General features: G+C 39.1%; 1 protein-coding gene and 1 long non-coding RNA gene across 3 annotated transcripts in view; both read left to right on the forward strand.

The window, feature by feature from the left end:
* Positions 1-24,616, forward strand: part of LOC141459375 (uncharacterized) — a 198,528-nt gene that overhangs the window by 160,727 nt on the left and 13,185 nt on the right. For both annotated transcript variants that reach the window (XM_074138403.1, XM_074138404.1), the window contains exons 65-74: positions 556-612; positions 8,993-9,735; positions 11,983-12,103; positions 13,094-13,307; positions 14,233-14,325; positions 17,847-18,049; positions 18,779-18,895; positions 19,358-19,498; positions 21,381-21,536; positions 23,291-23,443. In XM_074138403.1, coding sequence (XP_073994504.1) covers positions 556-612; positions 8,993-9,735; positions 11,983-12,103; positions 13,094-13,307; positions 14,233-14,325; positions 17,847-18,049; positions 18,779-18,895; positions 19,358-19,498; positions 21,381-21,536; positions 23,291-23,443 — 1,998 coding nt within the window. The remainder of the gene's footprint in view (positions 1-555; positions 613-8,992; positions 9,736-11,982; positions 12,104-13,093; positions 13,308-14,232; positions 14,326-17,846; positions 18,050-18,778; positions 18,896-19,357; positions 19,499-21,380; positions 21,537-23,290; positions 23,444-24,616) is intronic.
* LOC141459377 (uncharacterized) lies at positions 619-7,937 on the forward strand. Its single transcript, XR_012461463.1, has 2 exons — positions 619-1,275; positions 7,210-7,937. It is a non-coding gene; the product is annotated as an uncharacterized lncRNA (long non-coding RNA).

The raw sequence follows: 24,616 nt of genomic DNA on the forward strand, positions 1-24,616 counted from the left end.
TGTTTTTCTCAATTATAAACTATAGTTATTTTGTGCACAGATCTGAAAAGGTAGAAGATATAAAGGGTTGAAAATTTTTTGGGTCATGAAATTCTCTAAAATTATGGCCGTTCTATATCTCCCGGTATTCAGTTATCTCCTTTCTATCAAGCTTCCTCCGAAATTCTAATTGTTTTAATTTATTTTCTTAATTTCTATTGTTATTTTTATTTTCACTTTTTGTAAATACTTATTTATTTATTTATTTTCTGTTTAATCACAGACCAAACTATTAAGGCCTCAATTTGTACCTGTATTTATTCTTGGGGGACAATTGTCCTAGAATAATAAATTTCTTTTCTATTCTATTCTTTTTACCGATTTTCAAACTTGGTGTACTAATTGTGTATAACTTTTTGTTTAAAACACTTTTCACGGAAAATTTGATGATTTAAGGCGCTTTAACATCTGAGGTTATTGGCGCCCGGAGCTTTTTTTTCAGTGCACTACTCGCTACTTTTGATTAATTTCACAGGTGTATGTACAATAATGATAATTTTTACTTCTTCTTTGTAGCATTCAATACGTACTAAGAAATTTGGAGCAGAAAAAATAAGTGAAAACATATCACAGGTAAGGAACACTATGTTAACATTAAAGGATTCAATTAGCGAGGAATCTGTTCAGAACAGAAAACAACTCCGTTTCTTTTTTTGCCGACGTTTTGACTGTTTACAGTTTTCTGTAATTCAACCAACCCGTATAGCCACGACCTGAAGAAGGCAATTAATTTGCTGAAACGTTTTCTGCGAAATTCAGCAGCTTTAATACACACACATACACTAGCAAAACAATGTTAAATACACGCACACCACTATCTCAGACTGCAATTTCAAGAAGTGGATTGATTCACCCTAATATTCACCGTAATCTACTACTCCATTATTCTAAATTACGAGTGCATTTACGTCTTATGCGCCCGAACTAATTTCATAATTTTTGTACTGATTTTTCACCTCGAACGTTCCCATCAGCGGAACATATTAATTATTTTGTAAGAGGGGCACAGGGGCACTGGATTGAGCAGCACCGCGAGAGGGTCGAGGAGTAGGGCGCAGTTGGAGTGGGGGGCCGAGTCGGCACGGCACATACAGCGAGAAGTCAGTTCTGCCCAGAGCCAGGGCGAGGTTGTATTGCAAGTCTGACTGCAACGAGCCCTTTTGCTACATCGGACGCCCTAAACCGGAAGGTGACCCAGACGCGCTGGACGAACAGGCATCCCGTTTGGAGAGCAAGGCGAATAATCACTTTTCCTTTTATTGTTTGATTTATTTTATGTTTACCCTAACTTTTCAATAAACAAGGTTATTTCTGTTGGTTACTTAATTGTGTTATTCCCCGGCCATCCCCATTCTTACAGTGGTGTCAGGTGTACATATATGTATATAAAATAAAAAGAGAAAATTTTGAGTTTAAGGTTGGCATTGTATTGGAGTATAATGACATAATTACCTTTTTTTTATTATTATTTTTATTTTATTTTATGTTTTACGCTGCTAGCGTTTGGTATTAACATATTGGGTGTTAACAAAGGAATTCATTTTAGTTAGTTTTTGTCTTACGTTTGGTATGATAGTGTGTTACGTCAAGTAAAGTCCTTCGTACTGAATTTTCCTATATACCAGAAGTGAATCATAACTAATGTATAAAGGAATAACTGTATGTAAATAAATGTAAATAGTAATAAAAGTGTACATAGTAATAGTGTAATAGAAAGTAAGTGTAAGAAATAAATTGTGAATAAGTAATACGGCTACGAGTGGAGTAACCTTGAACAAGAAACAGTAGCTGTCTGTTACTACCCAACACACACACATACATAGCCACCAGCAGTAGAGACACTACGACAGAACGGAAATAATACATACCGCTTATACATACGTACTCTTATATAATTAATTTTGATAATTTTTGGATCTTTATAAGAAACTGCTAGAATAAATTTAGTTTCGAATTAGTACGACCAATTTCAAGAGGGCATTTTAATTTTTGTTGTTTTTTGTGGTAAAAAAAAAAAAAAAAAAAAAAAAAAAAAAAAAAAAAATGGAAAAAAAGGTAGAACAACTAGAAGCGGAGCTGAAAAAGTTAAAAGTAGAATACACTACCTTGAAACAAACAACTATGACGAGCTTAACAGAGGTAACTAGAACCGAAGAAAGCAAAATTAAACGAGATATGTCATTACAATCTCTAATTCGCCCTTGGGGGGGGAGAGAAGATGAAGAAAGTGTAGACAACTTCTTAAAGAATATAGAGAGGGTAGCAAAGTGTGGGGGGTGGACGGAACAGGATAAAACACTTATCTGCCAACTGAAGTTGACAGGAGCGGCAGCAGCTTGCGTAGCGGGGTTCCCTGCACTTCTAGAACCCACCGCAACCTTAGCACATTACCGTGAGGTGCTTACGGAACGATTTGGGCCTACTCAATCCCCAGCGGAAAAACTACTGCAATTAAATGCAGTGTCGCAACGGGTGGGGGAATCAGTCAAAGAGTTTGCAGATCGTTGTCGTAAACTGGGGGAGGATACTATCCCGTACGAAGCAATGTCCGCGGAGGAGATGGAATGGACACGGAAACAGATAATGCAAGTTACGCTAGCCGCGTTTATGAAGGGATTAAGAGGGGAAATCGGGTTACCATTGCGGTACCAATCCCCAAATACATTCAAAGCGGCCATAGAAGCAGCCACGATCATAGAAAGCGCCCAAAACCAGGTACCTATTCTGAATGAGGTGCGGGCAATCCAAGGGAGGAGTGGAGAAGAAGAGAGGAGGGCCCCCGGCCTTGTAGGAAACCTTACATGCTTTAGGTGCCAACAGAAAGGGCACCTTGCTCGGGAATGCCCTCGAAGGAAACCCCAAACTTCCCAAACACGGATTCCCCCTAGGAAGTCGAGTGAGGATAGGCGAAACCAAAAGGGGAACTGCTACGTGTGTGGACAAGTGGGCCATTTTGCACGAAATTGTGCACGAAAAGCAATACCAGTGTCCGTGTGTGCGTGTCAACACACCAACCCAGAGCCGGAACAAACCCCAAAAGGAAGCGGACCCGTGAGCGCCCCACCCACGTGTCCAAAGTCATTCCAGGGGCCCAGCTACTAGTTCCCACAGTAACGTCGGGGGGTGGACAAAAGGGAGTGACAGTATTGGTTAGCTTAGCGGGTCAACCGAGGACATTATTGGTGGACAGCGGGTCCGAAGTGTCACTATTGAAACAACCACTCGAAAATGTACCTTTGTGTGAACCACATTTAAGGGCGACCGGAGTCACCGGGAAAGCCCTTCCGATCGAAGGGGAGCAGGAGGCCCTGTGCCAGTTAAGGGAAGTGAGTGCCCGCCATCGCTTCCTCATTGCGGAGGCCCACACTATAGGGGATGGGCTGATGGGTTTAGACTTAATGGCCAAACTGGGGATAATATTAGATACTCGGGAAAGCCGGATATACCTCACTCAACACGCAAACAAAAGTGCGCAAGCAAACCTGGTAGTCGAAACTGCGGAAAAAGAAAACCCGTCGGGAATGGGAGACCCCTGGAGAGTGGTAAGAGCAGCCAGGCGCTTAGAAATACCACCCCATTCCGAGCAGATGGTGGAAGGGAAGTTAAGAGGGGAGCGAATGGGGGAGGTGATGTTCGAGCCAGTCCCACGCTCCCAATCGGGAACCAGAGGTTCCTCACGGTAATGTGCCAAGGTTGCGGTGGGTTCTAGAAGTGCAGGGAACCCCGCTACGCAAGCTGCTGCCGCTCCTGTCAACTTCAGTTGGCAGATAAGTGTTTTATCCTGTTCCGTCCCACAATCCCAGCTGGGGGTACGCTTGGCGCGAAGCCTGAACAGGCCCATACATCGCCAGATCTGGGTGAAGGCCATAAATTTAACAGAACAACCCGTTAGAATTGTGAAAGGGCAGGCTCTTGGGGTAGCGGAAACATGGAACCCTGTGGGTTGGGGAGATCGGGGGGCGGTGGTGGGCGCCGTAGAAGAAGACCCGGACGTGAGGCCTAAGAAGGGAGTACCCACTAGAGCCGCCCAGATCGAGGAAAAGCTGAAGCACTTACCGGTGGATGACCAAGAACAGCTACGGGAGGTACTAAACAAGTATGAGCGACTGTTTGACGAACCTGATGCGAGAGGGTGCAAGTTACCCATCTATCACCGCATCGAGACTCAGGCAGATGGGCCTATTACTAAACGGCCTTATCGGGTGCCCTATCACCAGAAGGGAGTGGTCAGGGAGCTGGTGCAAGACATGCTAGACAAGGGAGTGGTTGAACCCTCCCAGAGTCCCTGGTCCGCGCCGGTAGTGTTGGTACCGAAGAAAACCCTGGATGGGAGCACGAAATATCGGTTCTGTACCGATTTCCGAGCCCTGAACCAGATTACCAAGACGGACGCTTATCCACTCCCGTTAATTGTGGAAACTCTGGAGGCTTTGGGGGAAAGTAAATATTTCACGACGTTAGACTTGAGTTGTGGGTACCACCAGATTCATATCCGGCCAGAAGATTGTGAGAAGACGGCCTTCTCTACCTTGGGGGGCCATTATGAGTACAAGAGGCTCGCGTTCGGGCTGGTCAACGGACCTGCTACTTTTCAAAGAGTAATGGACCAACTTTTAGCGAAGATTAAGGGAACCGAGTGCTTCGTCTACCTAGACGATGTCATAGTATTTAGCAGTTCGATGGCCGAGCACTGCCAACGGCTGGAACGCGTTTTCTCCCGACTGGAAGAGGCTAACCTTAAAATCCGGTTGGAAAAATGTCAGTTCGCCGCGCCCAAAGTCCGTTATCTAGGGCATATCGTTACAGCGGCAGGAGTCTGCCCAGACCCAGATAAAGTCCGAGCAATCCAAAAATACCCTGTGCCCAAGTCAATCCGCGAGATACAGAGCTTCCTCGGAATAGCTGGCTATTATAGGCGGTTTATCAAGGGTTTTGCAGATCTGGCCAAACCCCTCACCTTGCTGTTGGCCAAGGGGGAAACCTTCAGATGGGAGCAGAACCAACAGGAAGCGTTTGAGTCGCTACGAGAGGCGCTCTGTTCGGACGCAGTATTGATTTACCCCAACTTTGCAGACCCGTTTACTCTAGCCACTGATGCGTCAGGGGTAGCAGTTGGCGCTGTATTATCGCAAATGCGAGATGGGCTTGAAAGACCTGTCGCGTATGCAAGCCGACAGCTGACTGCCCCAGAGCGAAATTATTCGACCACGGAGAGGGAACTGTTGGCAGTGGTGTGGGCAACCCAACAATTTCGCTGCTATCTACTAGGGCGGCGGTTTACCCTAATTACAGACCATTCAGCGTTGAGATGGATGCTGCACTTAAGAGACCCTTCCGCTCGGTTGACACGGTGGTCCTTGAGGCTGGCGGAGTTTACGTACGAAGTAGTGCATCGGCCGGGAACGAAGCATAGCAACGCCGATGCGCTCAGTCGGGCGACCAGAGTCGTAAACGTCATCCCCGGGGAACCAGAAAACGAGTGGAGGCGGGCGCAGGAGCGCGACCGGTGGTGTCAAGTAATGTCATCTCAAGCTGCAGTGGAAAAAGCAGAGACCGGACTGCTCTACTTGAGAACTCGGGAGGGGAACCAGTCTAGGTGGAGAGTCCTAGTACCCGTTGAAAAAAGGGACAAGGTGATGACCCTATGTCACAGTACACCATGGTCAGGCCACCCAGGGGTGAAGCGTACCAGCCAGCGCATACGGGCGACCTTCTATTGGCCTCAGATGCAAGACCAGATCAAAGACTTCGTGCGCGCCTGCCAAGTGTGCCAGGAGAAGAGGACACCTGCGGGATTGCAGGTCCCTTTAGCCGAAGTGGCCGAAGTATCACGGCCTTTCGAACAAGTGTCCTTGGACATTGTAGGACCGCTGCCCACCACCAAAGCCGGGAACCGGTACGTGCTGACAATGATTGACTGGTTTTCCCGCTATGCGGAAGCGGTGCCAATGAAGGAACAGACCGCAGAAGCGTGTGCACGTGCCTTCGTGGAGCAGCTAGTGCTCCGTCACGGGGCTCCGGACAGGGTCCTTACAGACCAAGGGAGGAACTTCACGTCCGAAATGTTTAAGATAATCTGTCAGAACCTAGGAATTAAAAAGTTACAAACGACGGCATACCACCCCCAAGGGAACGGAATGGTGGAGCGTCTGCACCGAACCTTGGTCCATTCCCTGGCCTGTATTGTGCGCAGGGACGGAAGAGACTGGGATCGTTGGATTCCGTATACCCTGCTCGCCTACAGGAGCACGCCCCATTCTTCTACCGGGTACACCCCCTACTTCCTAGTGCACGGTAGGGAGCCCCAATTGCCCTTAGGGTGCCGGTTTCGGGCGGAAGACTCCGATGGAGGTCGGGAGGAGTTTGCACGAAGATTAGAACAGAAGATTAGTGAGGCGTATAGCCAGGCTAGGGAGAAAAATACACATACGCGGGAGGCCCGGGCGAAAACCTATGGTAAGGGCAAGAAACAACGAAGTTTTAAATTGGGAGAGAAGGTTTATTTGCATGAACCGGCAGTACCCCCCGGACATGCGCGGAAGTTTAGAAGACCGTGGACAGGGCCCCATACCGTTATAGCTCAAACTTCCCCAGTGGATTATGGCATTGCTCTAACTTCGGGCGGAAATAGCGTGGTACACATAAACCGGCTGAAGCCTGCCTTTGAAAAAGTGGCCCCAGGAACCCGGGACCAGGGCGCAAATCGAGGGGAAATAGAGAGAGATAGAGGGAACAGCGGATCAGAGGAATCAAGCCTCAGCGAGGATGAGCAAGTGGGGGCGGGGGAAAATGATACTACAACTGAATCGGAGCAGGAATCCGAACCGTCACAGGGGAGCGGCGACGAGCTCAGCGATAGTAGTTGGACCCCCCAGGAAGGGGACTGGGATCAAACAGAGGCCAGCCGCGTACCCCACGGGTCCTACGAATTGAGAAGGCAGACCCGAAACAGGGGAACCAGGGGAACGCCGGAGGGACCGGACTCCATGTTACAAACCACCCCAGTGCGTCCGCTTGGCCCCGGTGTTAACGTCCGCCCGAGACGTAGGAGGGGTCGGCCTGGGACGGCCGAGTCGTCATGAGAGTGGTGGTGGTAAGGAAAATCTGGGGTATAGGGTAATGTGTTAACCTGTATGTCATAGATTAACTATTCCTGTGACCCTTTCCCAGATTAGTTCAAAACCTGACAGGCCTAGGAAAAACGGACCGACGGAGAAGGCAGAGAGACGGCAGCAGTCAGTCGACGCAACCGTTTAAGAAGCAACCCTTAAAAAGGCCCGCTCCGCCAGGGGCAGTGTCGGTCAAGGCAAAGACCGCGTTGAGTAACTTGCAGACAAAGGAGTAGTGAAGACATCCGATAGGGAGAAGAGACCTAAAATACCGAACCTAAAGTAATGTGAGAGGAAGCACGGAAGCAGCGGGGAAGCCACGACCCAGAGTGACCGCAGCCGCTGAAAGAACCCATAGGCGCAGAAGAAGAGGTACGGGCAGCCAGGAGCTGCTGCTAGAGTACAGAGTGTGAGAAAAGTGGAGCTCCTCAGAACCCCACTTTTTTTTTGTGGGGGATATGTGTAAGAGGGGCACAGGGGCACTGGATTGAGCAGCACCGCGAGAGGGTCGAGGAGTAGGGCGCAGTTGGAGTGGGGGGCCGAGTCGGCACGGCACATACAGCGAGAAGTCAGTTCTGCCCAGAGCCAGGGCGAGGTTGTATTGCTAGACTGACTGCTACGAGCCCTTTTGCTACATCGGACGCCCTAAACCGGAAGGTGACCCAGACGCGCTGGACGAACAGGCATCCCGTTTGGAGAGCAAGGCGAATAATCACTTTTCCTTTTATTGTTTGATTTATTTTATGTTTACCCTAACTTTTCAATAAACAAGGTTATTTCTGTTGGTTACTTAATTGTGTTATTCCCCGGCCATCCCCATTCTTACAATTTAATTGGAAAATTTTTGATTAATATGATCATTTTTTATCTTTCCTATTGGAAAGATATCTTGCATTTGTTTTTAAATGATATAATATTTTTTATTAGCTAGGCCAATAATTAACCTTTTTTACTTCGATTCAAAGGCCTATCTATTTTGTTTGAAATGCTTTTCATGAAATTGATTCAAGGGGAGTTCCTGGAAGCTAGTGCATTAGACTTTAAAAAGCGGGACGGGACCCATGACCCACGGCACCGCAGCCACAAGAGGCTTATTGTGTCTTCCCCTTTAAGTCTAGTAGATAAAAACCTTCCCTTCTAAAAAGGTTGAGGACTTTCCCTACCAGTTCCTGCTGCACTATAATCTCCTTTGGTCTCAAAGTGCCAAAGATATCGTAGCGCAGCCGCTCGATTGCAATGCAATCGAATAACAGGTGAGAGGCCGTTTCTTCCTCTTCCTGGCGCAATCTGCACAACGGTTCCGAGCTGATAAGCCCTACCTTGAACCTACCATGTCCCTGTGAATAGGCCTGTAACCAGAGTAATCTGATTTCTGCCCAAGCCCAGAGTCTCTTTTGGTTCTTTGTTTACACGGCAAGGGCATGGAACTCTTGCCGTGTTTGACCCCGGGAAGCATCACCCAGTTCTTTTCATGTTCTCTCCAGATCCAATCTCTGAGAGCCTCACGAACTGCACCCTAGGTGATCCCCAGGAAGCTAGTGTATTAGCCTTCCTTCAAAAAACGTTTAATTTCAGGGAACTTATATTGAAACCAACTTACGTTTTTAGTAAAAATTCGACTTAAGAAGGAAATAGTCAGGTTAATACCTTTTACGTACGCTACACCAGATGATGAGGACACAATTAGAGTTTTTCGAGAGATGGTTAAGCCACCGCCTGGACTATCTGTCTCTTTATCTGTAATCTTCAGCATTGAAAAGAGATATGAAATAGAACCTAAGCAAGAAATCAAATTGGAGCCTGAAAGAAAAACCTAAGTATTCACATTTTTTTTTATTTTTTAGGCAATGAAAGAATTATCAACACAGTCGGATGTGGATGTTAATGACTATTTTCTTGACGAACGTATTTATGAAGAAGCTATGGAAGAAATATTGCAGAAACCCAAAGCCGAAGTACCGCGTGCTGAGGAATCTTCAGAAACTATTAGAGCAAATTCATCATTTGAATACGTATCGCTGAAGTATTTGAAAAAATTACTACATATAAGAAAATACCCAGATGAAAGCGAGGAAGCCACATCGATTTCGGAAGAAGAATTAGGGAAGATAAATGATGCCTTAAATGAAGTATTCCCATATGATTTTAGAGACTACCGCCGTTTTCGGAAATATGAACCATCGTCGTCATCATCAGAAAATAGAGCTTTAAAACTAGCCTTGGAAAAGCACTATGTAATAGAGAATTGTAGGAATCAAAACTTAGATTATGTGGACAATTTTCAATTAAACAATCAAATCATAGAAGATATATCATTACCAGAAATCTTTCTGCCTGGTATACCAGAAGCTACGCCAGATGATGAGGACACAATTAGAGTTTTTCGAGACATGGTTAAACCACCGCCTGGGCTATCTGTCTCTTTATCTGCAAACTTCAGCATTGAAAAGAGACATCAAATAGAACCTAAGCAAGAAATCAAATTGGAGCCTGAAAATCTGATAATAAAAGAAGATTCTTTTTCAGATTCTGAACATTTTTATACTAATCCATTCTCACCAAGGGATGTTCCTTATAAGGATTGTGGGTACGTGTATTTAGCAATTCTATTAATCTAAAATCTTCAATTTTTTATATTTTGTTTAGATGCTACCAGGAGGCTCTACAATAAATAATATTCTTGTTAAAATCAGTCACTCACTTACTTTTCAAGCTTCTCTCTTACGTTGCATGTATGGATACTATCCTTCCAGATCTATCTGGCCATAACCTCCTGGATACTTTGCTGCCAGTTCCACTTCGGTCTACCTCTGGTTTTGTTAAAGTTTGCCATCACAGACGTCTCCTGGGCTCTTTGATAGATACAGATTATTAAGTAATCCTCAACTTCCATTAGCTTTCTTATTCGTTCGGTCCTTATCCGCGATAGATAGTGCAGCTAGAGCAGCGTTTCCGAAACTGTGGTACACGAGTTGCTAGTTGGTGGTAAACGAAAAATAATCAGTAATGGTGGCCATAAAAAATTAAATCATAAAAATATCATAGAAACGTTTTTTCCCATAATTCATAAAGAATACTTTTAATTTAAAAGACGTCGAGGTCGCCCTAGAAGAACTTGGGAAGAAGAAATACGGGAAAGCCTACAGGAAAAAGGAATAGAATGGCGAAAAGGAAAAGAACTCGCCAGGAACAGGGACGAATGGAAAAGTATATGCAAGAGCTCTACACTGTCTAGGCGGTAGAAGAGGACGAATTATGTATGTATGTATGTATGTATGTACACTTCGTCCAACGCTGCTCTAGTTTGTTGATCCCTTCCGAATAATAGGATTTGTCCAAGTCTGAAAAATAGCCATTCGTTTCTGCAATCACCTCCTCGTTTGAATAATATCTTTTTCCCGCCAGCCATTTCTTCATATTGGGGAACAAATAGTAGTCCGAGGGAGCCAAGTCTGGAGAATAGGGGGGATGTGAAACGAGTTGGAACTCTATTTCCATTAATTTTGCGACCACAACTGCTGAGGTGTGAGCTGGTGCGTTGTCGTGATGGAAAAGGACTTTTTTGTGGGCCAATCGTGGGCGTTTTTCTTGCAGCTCGGTTTTCAAACGGTCCAATAACGATGAATAATATGCACCTGTAATAGTTTTACCCTTTTCCAGATAGTCGATGAGGATTATTCCTTGCGAATCCCAAAAGACAGTCGCCATAATCTATCCGGCCGAAGGAACGGTCTTCGCCTTTTTTAGCGCAGATTCCCCCTTGTAACCCTTTGTTTAGATTGTTCTTTGGTCTCAGGAGTGTAATGATGTATCCATGTTTCATCCACAGTGACGAAACGACGCTTAAAGTCCTGCGGATTCTTCTGGAACAGCTGCAAACCGTCCTTGCAACACTTCACACGATTTCATTTTTGGTCAAGCGTGAGCAATCGCGGCACCCATCTTGCGGATAGCTTTGTCATGTCCAAATGTTGATGCAAAATATTATGTACCCGTTCATTCGAGATGCCCACAGCACTAGCAATCTCACGCACCTTCACTCTTCTGTCATCCATCACCATATCATGGATTTTATCAATGATTTCTGGAGTAGTAACCTCAACAGGGCGTCCAGAACGTTCAGCGTTCACTTGTGCCCATATGGCCACTCCGAAAATTTTGAAACCACTTATAAACTGTTCTAATCAAAGGTGCAGAGTCACCATAATGTTTATCAAGCTTCTCTTTAGTCACCTGAGGCGTTTTGCCTTTCATAAAGTAGTGTTTAATCAACACACGAAATTCTTTTTCGTCCATTTTTTGAAAATCACTCGACTTCCTCGATTCAAACGAATGCCAAACACAAAGAAATAGACCGATCTGGCTGAAACTTGGTGTGTGTCCTTCCAAGAGATGCTACTAACTAAACATAACCTCGATACGCGCCAGTAGTGCTATCTCTCCGACTTTGCACGGACTTTTCAAACGACCCTCATATTTGTTTCTATTATTTGCAAATATTTTTGGCTGGGAAAAGTCAAAGTCATTTTAGCAGGGTTTTAGAGATGGTATTAGGCTTTCATTTCAGAGAGTATTAACTTCAGCGGGTTGCTGGATTGTCAACTTGACTTTTGTTAAACCTATTTTGTATTTTATTGCTTATTTTTTTTATGATTTAAGGCGCGTCAACATCTGAGTAACTTTTCCATAAATTACTCATTTTAATTTTTTTATTTATTGTCTTAATGAAACAATTATTTAATTAAAAAATCAATTTTGGAGAAAATGTTAGGTAAAAATTAAGAATTGCAAAAAAAAATAAACTTGTATGATAGCAAGAGTAATTTTGTTTTAGATCTATCGAGACAGAATCAGCGTTCACTTTCTGTCATTTCAAAGAGGTCTCCAATTTCTACGAAAAAATCATTCGTATGAAAATCCAAAATACTGAAATAGCTAGCTATTTAATGGAGTTGGTAAGGAATTCCCTTAAAAAAATACTTTTTATAATAATGAACCTTTCCGCTTCCTGCATAGAATTCATAAATAACGAAGGCGGATAAGGAACTTAAATTACTGATTACATCACGGTTAAACCGTGTTTAGTTTATGAATAGAACTATTTACCAATAAGAACCTGTTCGAAGAGTTCGTACGATGGCCATTCGAACTGTTGATGCCGCGATTTCCTTGGATAAACAATTGAAGGTTACTGAAAATATTAGTATGTGGCAAAAGGAATGTAGGGAGGTTTCTTTTTTTTAATGATTTAAGGTGTGTCAACAACTGAGGTTATGGGCGCCCGTAGCTTTTTCAGTGCACTACCAGCCTCCAGATAGTGTTCTCTCTTTACAGACAACAATGTCCATCAGCGGACAGTGAACTGTAAGAAGCTGCTAGGAAGAGAAAATCTAAGGGCCAGCAGCTGTGATCTCCGCGTTGGAATCCAACACGCTAACCGCATAGCTAATCTCTTCCCTTATAGAGAGGTACTCCTACGGGGCATATCTTCTGAGAGAAGGCAATTCTCAGTTCTTACAGTATCTACAAGCAAACTTAAGCTTGATGATTAATGAGTTCATCTCCATTAGAAAGTTTTCTTAAGCTCAAACCATGGGACCATTTAACAGAATGACATGTGTTAATCTGGATTGTAAATACCTCGCGAAGTAGGTAGAATTGGACGATTTCTTGCATATATCGGTAAGTTTTGCCTTCTTCCATCTCTTCTTCCCATTGCCAATAGCAGTATTAAAAGTTTTTCAAAACGGTGGAATTAGACGCATCAGTGGTAATTGATAAAAAACAAGAAATTTAAAGAAATTATTTTTATTCGGCACATTGTCAGCTCGTCAATCAGCGCCGCCATTATTTTTAAAACACTCCTACCTCCTGGAGAAAAATTATTTATTAAACTTATATGATAAACAAAACCAAGGTATCCTAATATGTTTTAATATTTACAGAAAATTCAGAAGAGACATCCGTGCAAGATAAAAGAGAATATGTGGCGTAGAATATTTCACACTATGCACAACAAAACACTTTCGCATAATTTGCCAGATTTTTTAGAAAAAAGAAATACAAGAGAAGTACCAAAATTGTATCATATAGAGCCATATAATATTGTCAGAAACTATACACCAGAATGTTGGTCATATGTCACAAACCATTTTGGCAGTAAGAAATTGAAATATCTTGACATATTCAATATAAAAATCACGATTGTAGATACTAACCAAATCCTCCTGCTCACAAATTTTTAGAGCTGCCTGTAATCGTACAACCAAATACTTTTGGATTCATTACTCTAACTACTTCTTTTTTTAACCTAACGCCCATTTTTAGTATCTATTAATTATGAAATTTTCTTACCACATGTCGTGTACGCAACAAATTACTCGTACTTTAGCGCAACTGCACAAAGTACTCGTGATATTTTAGCAAAGTTTTAACGAAAATATATGATTAAATTTATCGTACTATGAGGATGGGTTGTACGAGGCGATAAGTGTTTTAAATATTAGTAGAAATTATGTAGAAAAGTAGATTAAGGTGCAGGCTTTCATGTACAAATAAAATTGTTAAGAAAAGTACACTAGTTTTTCTTTTATTTCAAAACGGGACTTAAAAAACAAGCTTCGTACCTCTAATCGGTTTAGAAAAGGATTTTTAGACTTCTTTTTTTAAAGGTCAATTTTGACAATTAGGCAAAGCTGACATTGACCCCTTTCTTAGAATTAATATTCTTAAACACAAAGTTTAAATCTTTCTAAAATTAAAATAGATCATTTTTTATGGAAGCAAACCATAAATATCAGTAATTTCATCCAACATGCATGCCTGTTTTTTAATTTTCAACAGGTTTCAGATAGGAAGACAAAGAATCAACGAGATAAACACTGACATCCAACCAGTTCTTTTAGTTTATTTTTATTGTAGTTTTGAAAATCCAGATTCCCAAAGATTTGTGGATTGCTAATACGATAAAATTCGATGAAAATAATAGGACATTGGGCAGCACTGAACTCGATGCCAGGATATCGGACGTTCTTTCAAGCAGCTAGTCTCTTAGGCATAAACCTATGTGTGTGTTTTTTTACAGGTTTACCTCAACCAATTGTAAGGTCACCAAAAGGTCATTCGGAATGGTATAGATGGGTAAAAATAACAAATGAAGCCCCACCGGTGGGATCAAGTAAGTTTTCAAAATTAGAAAATAAAATGGTTCTACACTGCTAATTTTAATATGTTAAATTTGTAATAATTATATAATTATAATTTAATAAAGACTATTACTACTACTACACTGCTAATTTTGATAAAATTCTCACATTATTTTTAACTTGGTATGGCTTACGATCATAGAAACATTTTTCAAAATTTCCGGGACTTGGGTGGTAAACTTTTATCTTCTTGTTTCCGCAGGAAGTCTTACTGCACTTTCTCGGAAGCCACTGCTTTCTAGGATGGGTGGGTCTCTTTCGGTATTGGCGCCCTGGCACGCGTGTGAATGGGTTGCGTGAATGTAAATAGGTTTAGGATTGTAAATGAGTGAGAGGAATATAGAGTATTCCACTCAGTGTATATGTAGGAATGTATTTATTAGGATGAATGTATTCATTAGGATGTACGAGGGTCGTTTGAAAAGTCCGTGCAAAGTCAGAGAGATAGCACTACTGGCGCGTATCGAGGTTATGTTTAGTTAGTAGCATCTCTTGGAAGGACACACACCAAGTTTCAGCCAGATCGGTCTATTTCTTTGTGTTTGGCATTCGTTTGAATCGAGGAAGTCGAGTGATTTTCAAAAAATGGACGAAAAAGAATTTCGTGTGTTGATTAAACACTACTTTATGAAAGGCAAAACGCCTCAGGAGACTAAAGAGAAGCTTGATAAACATTATGGTGACTCTGCACCTTCGATTAGAACAGTTTATAAGTGGTTTCAAAATTTTCGGAGTGGCCATATGGCACAAGTGACGCTGAACGTTCTGGACGCCCTATTGAGGTTACTACTCCAGAAATCATTGATAAAATCCATGATATGGTGATGGATGACAGAAGAGTGAAGGTGCGTGAGATTGCTAGTGCTGTGGGCATCTCGAATGAACGGGTACATAATATTTTGCATCAACATTTGGACATGACAAAGCTATCCGCAAGATGGGTGCCGCGATTGCTCACGCTTGACCAAAAACGAAATCGTGTGAAGTGTTGCAAGGACGGTTTGCAGCTGTTCCAGAAGAATCCGCAGGACTTTAAGCGTCGTTTCGTCACTGTGGATGAAACATGGATACATCATTACACTCCTGAGACCAAAGAACAATCTAAACAAAGGGTTACCAAGGGGGAATCTGCGCCAAAAAAGGAGAAGACCGTTCCTTCGGCCGGAAAGATTATGGCGACTGTCTTTTGGGATTCGCAAGGAATAATCCTCATCGACTATCTGGAAAAGGGTAAAACTATTACAGGTGCATATTATTCATCGTTATTGGACCGTTTGAAAACCGAGCTGCAAGAAAAACGCCCACGATTGGCCCACAAAAAAGTCCTTTTCCATCACGACAACGCACCAGCTCACACCTCAGCAGTTGTGGTCGCAAAATTAATGGAAATAGGGTTCCAACTCGTTTCACATCCCCCCTATTCTCCAGACTTGGCTCCCTCGGACTACTATTTCTTCCCCAATATGAAGAAATGGCTGGCGGGAAAAAGATTTTATTCAAACGAGGAGGTGATTGCAGAAACGAATGGCTATTTTTCAGACTTGGACAAATCCTATTATTCGGAAGGGATCAACAAACTAGAGCAGCGTTGGACGAAGTGTATAAGCCTAAAAGGAGACTATGTTGAAAAATAAAAAAGGTTTACCCCCAAAAATTAAGTAGTTTTTATTTTTGCACGGACTTTTCAAACGATCCTCGTATGTACTCGTATTTATTAGGAGGAATGGATTTATTAGGATGAATGTATGAGCGGGTGTATAAACTTTGTATAAATAGCTGATTTTAAAATTTAGGCTATACCTCTTTAGGGTGCGAGGAATATCGAGTACTCCACCCAAACATTAGTTAGTTAGGTAAGAAGGAACGACGCGCTAGAGCCATCAATAGGTTAGTTTCGATTAGATCAGATGTTGGTGTAGATTAGCCTATATGGTAAAGTGTCTATTCTTCGGTATAGTTCAGGTGCAAAGGACCTTCGATGTTGCGCACCTTTCAAATAAAAAAAAAATCATAATTTACTTTAGAGGATTTTGGAGCATCTGAGAGCTGAGGTTTGTTGAGAGTATCAAAGTGCTGTGACCAGGCAGATACTGCTGTCACACAAAATAATTTATAACAAACAGGGAATTCACTTACAAACTAGCTGCTTTGCTTAGTTCAAAAGGAAAACAAAAAATACAAGGAATAACGTAAGATATGCATCACCAAACTTTTAATGAGACCAACTAAAAAATTTAATTATTGGTCAATTTAACAGAGTGTATTTCAAAAAATAAATAAACAGTTCGACAAGTAATTTACAGTAACTTTTGTAAAGCAAAAAAAATCGTTTTTGAAAAGTTTTTACTAGTTCTGTAGATGTCTTTTTGAATTTCATTGGGTGTCGCTATTTGTGATTTTTCTGGAATTTTGTAAGATTCATTCGTCATAAATTCCTTTCCGATGATTTTGATTGCCAATAATTAATAAAATTATATAAAAGCATAGTTTTATCCAGCTTTGGCCAATCGCAAACGATTTCTTTGAGTCAGATGAACTTCGAAATGTTTTACACCCTAACAAGACCATCCGCCCACCATTTGCTGTTTTTGTCTATGTCACACTTGTTCAAAAGTTCAATAACCTCAATAAGGGAGCAGAAGTATCTTTAAAGGATCTAAAAGCAGGTAGGATGATAGTAGATTAGACCATGGATGGTCAACCCGCGGCGAAAGTTTATTATTAGAAAATTTTAAATAAATAATGTGGTCTTCAGGAACTTTGTCAAAATCCGTAATTTGTACCAACTAGCAATCCTCCAAATCTATACGATTTGGCTATAAGTATACAGTAGGTTTGGATGAACATATGTTTGTGAACAAATGTTTTCTATTAAGAAAATAATAAAATCAAAATATCTCTCAAAATTAACTGATATGCACCTGAAACTCCTAATTTTTTTAGCATCTCCAGGAACTAACCCTAGTATAGTTGACTTGGTAAAATAACTACAAATTCAAAAGCCACTTTAATTGAGTACTAACTGCTTAATAATTATTTAGAATTAAGTGTTTAAAGTTATTCATTATTATTTTATACATAACCTAACTGACTGAACCTTTAAAAATATTTATAAACAGTAAAACCCATGTTTGTACTTTTATTTTATTTATTATATTATTTGTTAAATCTCCACTAATAAAACTAAAGTGAAAATAGGTGCTATTTGCGTTAAAATTCCATAATCAGCCTATAAAATAACATTTTTTCACCTTTTTACAATATATTTTTAGTATGTTAAAAAAGTTGGAAGTGGCACGCATAATTTTTTTTTTTTTCGTTCAGATAGTGGTACTCTTCCAAAAAAGATCACCCCTGAACTAGTCAGTCACAATAAGCTCTAATAAAACGTAGCGAAAAACTACTTCTTCTTTTTTTATTTAAATCGACCACTACATTGTGATTTTGACTTTAAGATATTATTTCTTAACACATTTTATGTTTATTTTTACAGGGAGACCGGTGACACTGTGGCGTTACGACCCAGTAGAGAGCTATGTAGAAACCTATAATAACCCTATTGCTAAAGTACATCTTCATTATCCAGAAGATTTGAGTGATCGCAGTACTACATCAGTCCCTCCATCAAGTGATCCACTTGTCAGTGAAGAGTTTACTTTAGAGGATTACCCTAAACTAAACTTTAAAATATATTATGTAAGTTTTATTTTTAACTTTTTTTGAGAGCAATTTGATGTTTTATGGATGGAATAATGGTTTGAATATACGGTCTAGCCAAGAAAAAACTTCTGGAGTGCATAGCTCTCTCATAACCTCAATCCTTCATTACAGCCATATCCAACCTAGACGTTTACATTGTCGAATCGCTTTTCTCATGTTGATCTGTTTTAAATTGCTGCTATGATTTTCTTCTTTCCAATCAAATGTTTAATAGCAATTAATAATAAGATTTTCATAACCTATTAAAGAATGGCCACTCTTAAAAATGGCCAATTAATTTATTCCAATACTTTTTAAGATTAGCATATTTAAAAGAATAGTAGAGCAACTGTTAGAAAGAAGATCCAAGCGGCAAGGTTATGGTACCTTTGAGACTCGTCACGCTTAGCCACGACTTTGAACTTATAGAAGCCTTTAAGAATTTTTATCCAAACAAAATTCTGTCCAAACACATCTAATTTTTATTAAAGCTTGACTGGATACTTAAATATATTTCACAAAAACACTGACGTTTTTCTGTTACCAAATTGAACGTGTTATTTAGATGTAGTCCAATAAAGATCTAAATAGAGGTGTTTAGGACAAGTTTTACTTTTAACTAAATAGTTTACAGACTTACCACAATCTATTCAGAAAAAATGTCTAGTTAAGCATTTAATTTTTAGAATTAGTAGCAAAATTAAATGTATATCCTTATGTCAACAGACTACTGAAGGCGCTAAAAAAGAGATGGAAACCCAAAGTTTTAAATTTACACATAGATATTCCCTTTTAAACAATTTAAGAAAACTGGTGTACTTAGTGAGACACTACGAAGATCAGGTTAGTTTGATATTACTATTGCTAGTCTTGCAAAAATATTGTTAAAAAAAAAATTGAAATCAAGGATTAGTTTATGTGGTTATCTGTTAAAACGTGACAAGGTTTTATTTTTTTTTTTAATTTAAGACGCGTCAACATCTAAAGTCATTGGCGCCCGGAGCTTTTTTAAATGCGCTGCTGGTCTCCGGAAAGTGTTCTCTCGTTACAGACTACACAGTCCAGCACCGGGAATTGAGCTGTAAGAAGCTGAAAGCTTCAACAAAATAAACTGTACCATTAAAAAAGTGGCCAAATTGAACTTGTATATATTAGAATGATTTGGCCGCCGTAGGAGGCGAAGTATGTTTCTAGAACGTTCTATTGAAGTCAGCTACTAAAAATTTAGAGAGTATGATATGAGCCACGATATCAAGTTTTCTGTGCAGTAAATACTTTAATTACCCATAAATTTTTTCTCTCTAGCTGGCTTTCCTTCTATCAGAAAGGTTAGTAAAAAGACGTACTTCAGAACTGAATAAAGATCTTGAAGACCAGCAGAGTATCACTTCTAAAATTGATTGTCGATGTAACATGAAGCAAGATTACATCCATTCCATGGACTGGGTAAACATATTTTGATTATTTATTTAGAACTGTATTCAAATTGATGGAATTTATTATTCTAGAAAGCTCCAAAATTATTGCCAATTTCTTATTACTAAAAAGTCCTTTAAAAGGCAAAGCCTTATTAAAACTAAATAAAGAAACCCCCCCACTGAACAGTAAATTTTCGCGAAGCATGTTTAAAATAACAATTAAATATTAAATTTATTGTTTTTGGAATAATAATAAAGAATATAAAATTGAATTTTGCATAAACAATGAACTTCTATCAGGGCCTTGATTGATGGGCTCCACTGCAGTAAATTATAAACAATTCTGAACACTCATGCAATCATTTTTTTATTTAAATTTTGGAATTTCGGTTGCACATTGAATTCTTATTAATATTTAATAAGTCATTCGTAAATTACACTAAAATGGGACTCTAAAGGATAGCACAATCACCCCTCTCATCCAAAAGTGCTCTTAATGGAATTTTACTAGGAAAATGCTTCAAAAAAAAGTTAATTGATTCTAAAACAGAAGAAAGAATAACGCCAATTTCAGTCATAAATTGTTCATTTATTTCCAACCTTTCAACGTAGGATCTAGGTGCTCTTCAGGGCTTATGCTTATTAACAATTAAAATTTTTTTTTTTTAATTATTTAACAAGGTGCATCAACCATCTGAGGTTATTGGCGCCCGGTGCTTTTTTCAATGCACTGCCAGCCTCCGGACAGTGTTAATCTCGTTACAGACAATACTGTCCATCATAGGACAGAGAGCTGTAAGAAGCTCCTAGGAAGAGAAATTCTAAGGGTCAGCAGCTGGATTCAAACCCGGGACCTCCGCGTTGGAATCCAATACGCTAATCGCATAGCTAATCCCTTCCCTAATTAAAATATTGTTTACATTGTTATGACTAAGATTGGTGTGTCTTCCCGTTCTGTATTTTTATGCACTCTGAGGACACCTAGTCCCTAAGGTCCTTGGAAGCTTGGCAAACAAAAATTAAAAAAAAAAAACGACTGAAATTGGCAATATTCTTTCTTCCTTTTAGATTAATGAATCAGTTTCCAAAAACTATGAACATTAATAGTGTCACTTCTAGTTAGCTGATTTTGTCCAAAAGTTTTAAGTTCGGATCCGATGGTGGCTCCCAAAACTAGTTACAAAATTCACACAGCAACATTCAGCAAAAAGAGGTATACATAAACAAAATAATTTGTAAAAACAATGCGTTCGAAATCAGGGGTTTTCAAAACGTGTTCTTCAGATGGAAAATTCAGTACAGAAAATTTTCCATAATCGCAATTCTTCCTCTAATCAGGGATAAAGAATTTAATGAGTTTTTACATAAATATTTTTTTTCCCACCAAATTTTAAGCTTCATAGAGGAGGTGCTGAAATATAATTACTCACATAGCCCATGCTATAGAACTAATTATGATTTTTGTAGAAATGTTTGCTAATATATCTATGTCATCACAAAATACACGCTAGCATATTATATTATAATTTAAATTTTTATGTATACATATACGAGTATATTTAAATTAATATTAATATAGGCGCCACGGTAGCCGAGCGGTTAGAGTCTGGCCTAGGCCTTGGATTTTTTTTATGGTTAATAAAAGAAATTTACATTAAAGTATGTTTGCTAGTCGCCTCCGTCCAAAACACCTAATTGGTAGTTGGACGTAAAGCCCGCCTGAAAATAATAATACTCGCAATAATAATATAAATTATTTAAAGCGCATCTACTAGCGAGGTCATGGCGCCAAGAGCCTTTTTCATAACTCCATCTTACAATGTTCTCTCTTCACATTGCACTAACCATTTTAGCTAATACATTTCCTTTCTATAAATATTTTAAATGCGATTTTTGCACATGTTTTGTAGGTTCCAATGAGAAAATTTACCAGAAGTAAACAATCACCAGCACCAAAAACATCTACCAGCAAAGTACGAGATATTGTCCATAGAAAGACAGAAGAATCCAAGCCAAAGAAACCACCACCTGTGGTAAATGTGGTGAATGTGACAAATGTGGCAAATGTAAGTCTTTCCTATCATATTCATTTTACAAATTTAGTTTTTGTAAATGTTTTAATAAATAAATGTATAAAAGTTATAATTATTATTGTATAATAATAAACTAAAGCCTTATTTAAACAGAGTGATATTTGTGATATATTTACACGAGGATAAATAAATAAATAAAAATAAATAAATAAAATAAATAAAAGAAAATAACCATTCTCAAGAAATTTAATATCTCTTTTTAAATATCCATCTCTGAAAATTATTAACGATTCTATACTTCTTGGACAGCAATCATTGGAATTACGCAGCTCTTTCAGGAGATATTGCGAAGTTGTCGCTTAAAAGAGCCTTTTAGTTCGTTCTTGCAGGACTTCTGTCTGTCTAAGATATATATGTACACATTATATATATAAAACTATATAATATACATGGAATTATGAGTATACTGACTTATTATTATATAATAATTTAAATATTAATTTAAAGCGCGACTACATACATGGGGTCATTGGCTCCCGGAGCCTTTTTTATAGCAGCATGCCGACCTTCTGACAATGTTCTTTCGATACATTATACCACTTAGCTAATCCATTTCCTTTGTATAAATACTTTGAATGCGATTTTTTTTGCATGCTTTATTCCTATCCTAGGATCCAGACTTCTAAATCTAAAAGTGTTTATAAGGTTAATGCCTATACTGTAATCTGGTGTATAAAATTGAAGTGTTTGGACAGTGAAATGACTGTATTAATAAAAATTGCTCTTATTTTGTTTTATTAATTAATCTTCTTTTTAGAAATTAATTTAAAAATCATATATTAAAAAATATACTTTTTTTCTATTACCAATAGAATAAAATAAAATATTTTTCATCTCTATTATATTCCTTTTTTCACCAAATAAAACCTTTTTTCAATTATATAATCGTTTTTATTCCAAATATTATATTTTCCATTCAGATTTTATAAAGTAAGCTACCTCGGACTGTACCTAGACAAATGGTTGACATGGAACCCCCACACTAGACTGAAAAGACAAGAAACTAACCAACGCTACAAACTTCTCGCAAAACTACTAGATTAACGATCGAAACTCAATCAAAACAATAACATAAGACTCATACCTTCTGTTACTGCGACCTATTTGGTCATACGGCATCGAAGAATGCGGATCTACTAAACGTTCCAACTCTCTACACATCTTGTCTTTACAGTTAAAAATACTACGAAAACTACTTAACGCTCCATTCTATGCATCTAATCTCACAATCCATAATGATCTCAAAATTTGTTTCGTTAAAGATCTTGCGAAAATTCGTTTCTTAAAATATCATTTCTCTAGATAGCTCATCCTAACCCTCTAATGGATAACCTATCTTCTTCCACATTACCAGGTGTTAATCCTCCAATAAAATTGAAGAAAAGATGACTTCGCTATCTACTCTCATCATAAGAACAGACTAATATATGCCCACGATAATGGAGTGACACAACTGGGTGCCTTCTCCGCTCAAGTACCCTGATATTGTGTTATCGTGTAACACATTTTCTTGTAGCAACAATTGTTGCAGTTGTCAATTTCAATAAAAGATTTTATAACGCATTTTTCAACTAAGAGAAAGGTTTTTTTTGTTCGTGAAAACGACTGAATACTTGAAAAATGAATTGATTTTTTATCAGTGAATTGTGGCACAATGTTCAAATATTTAATTTGAATTATCTAAGAATTAATCTATCAAATTTAAAGGACTAATATTTTACTTTCAGAAAAAAGAAGACAAGAAAGTGACTACATTCTCTGTTCCCTCTAAAACTTATGAGGCCCTAAAAACGTTTCATAGACCGTTGTTCAAGAACCTAGAAAGAGAGTATGCCGATCTACCCGCTGTCATGAGCATTAGACAATGGTCCTATAAAGATGTAAGTCTTATTTAGTTCTTTGGTTTTCTTTGACTGATAACAGCATATTTATTAATAGGTCTCTACAGAGAAAAGTCTGTGCAATTTTTTTAACCTTTCTGTCTAAAACTAATTAGTATTTCGAGCTCAAAATAAAGGTTTCCATAGGTTTCTATTATATGGCTCATCTTCGAGACAATTTTCACTCTTTTTCCATTACCAAGAGTTAAATCTACCTTTATTGGCGAAAATTCTTAAACAACCCGTTTTATTTATTTGTTTATTTTTTTTACAACGTAAAAAGTGAGTCATAATACTGAAGGAATGGTAATCAGAGTGATTCGGGTCTCGGCTGCGTTAATTAAACAACAGGGAAATTCAAAATTTAAATCTTTGGCTTCTGAGAAGATTATTCTGATTATCCAAAGTGACTATTTTATTTTAATTTTTTTACCAATGAGTACGCATGGTGTTCAGACGTGTTCGCAGAGTCGTTTGCAACGATATCTTCTCGTGACACCACTATAATTAGGCATAACTTCTCAAATCGAGAATACAGCTGGTGGGTCTGATCAAATCCATTGCTATCCTAGTGTTTTTAAATTAATCCTCTGTTCATTGCTAGTAATAATTCTTTTGATGAAATGGAAATCATACGCACATGAAGAATGGTTTTAACCGAATTCAAGTCAGCGTACCGCCTAATTACAGCGTTAGTTGTTTGATATGATTTGGTAGCAGTAAGCTACTGAGAACCGTGCTGGCTACTCACCTGAAAGTTTTATTTTGGTGTAAGAATCGGCTTTTACTGCAGAAATCAGACGTATCGAATCTTAAATCTATACAGCGTACCCTGGACGGAGATACTTCGCTAATAACACCATCTCTAATATTCATATCTGAGCACTGCCTTTAAATAAACAACCCTTCTATGCTTCATTAATTTGCGAAGCGGCGTTCCTGGCTTTAGCTTTTTTAAAAAAAGTAGAGGCGCTAAATTGCCCCATTTCTAGATTCAATGCGGTCATTTTTTGTTTAAACATACAAATCTTTCCTTAAGCTGTTATAATTATACTAACAGTAAACAATGTAAGGAACTATTAGAAAACATATTACAGAGTAATTTCGAGGATTTTTTTTTTAAACTCCAATGGAAAAGATTATTCCAACCATTTTGATACGTGAATAAAATTA

This window comes from Rhodnius prolixus, unplaced genomic scaffold (assembly GCF_049639745.1).
Source record: "Rhodnius prolixus isolate KJV_2025 unplaced genomic scaffold, Rpr scaffold_11, whole genome shotgun sequence".
In the NCBI taxonomy this organism is placed as follows: Eukaryota; Metazoa; Arthropoda; class Insecta; order Hemiptera; family Reduviidae; genus Rhodnius; species Rhodnius prolixus.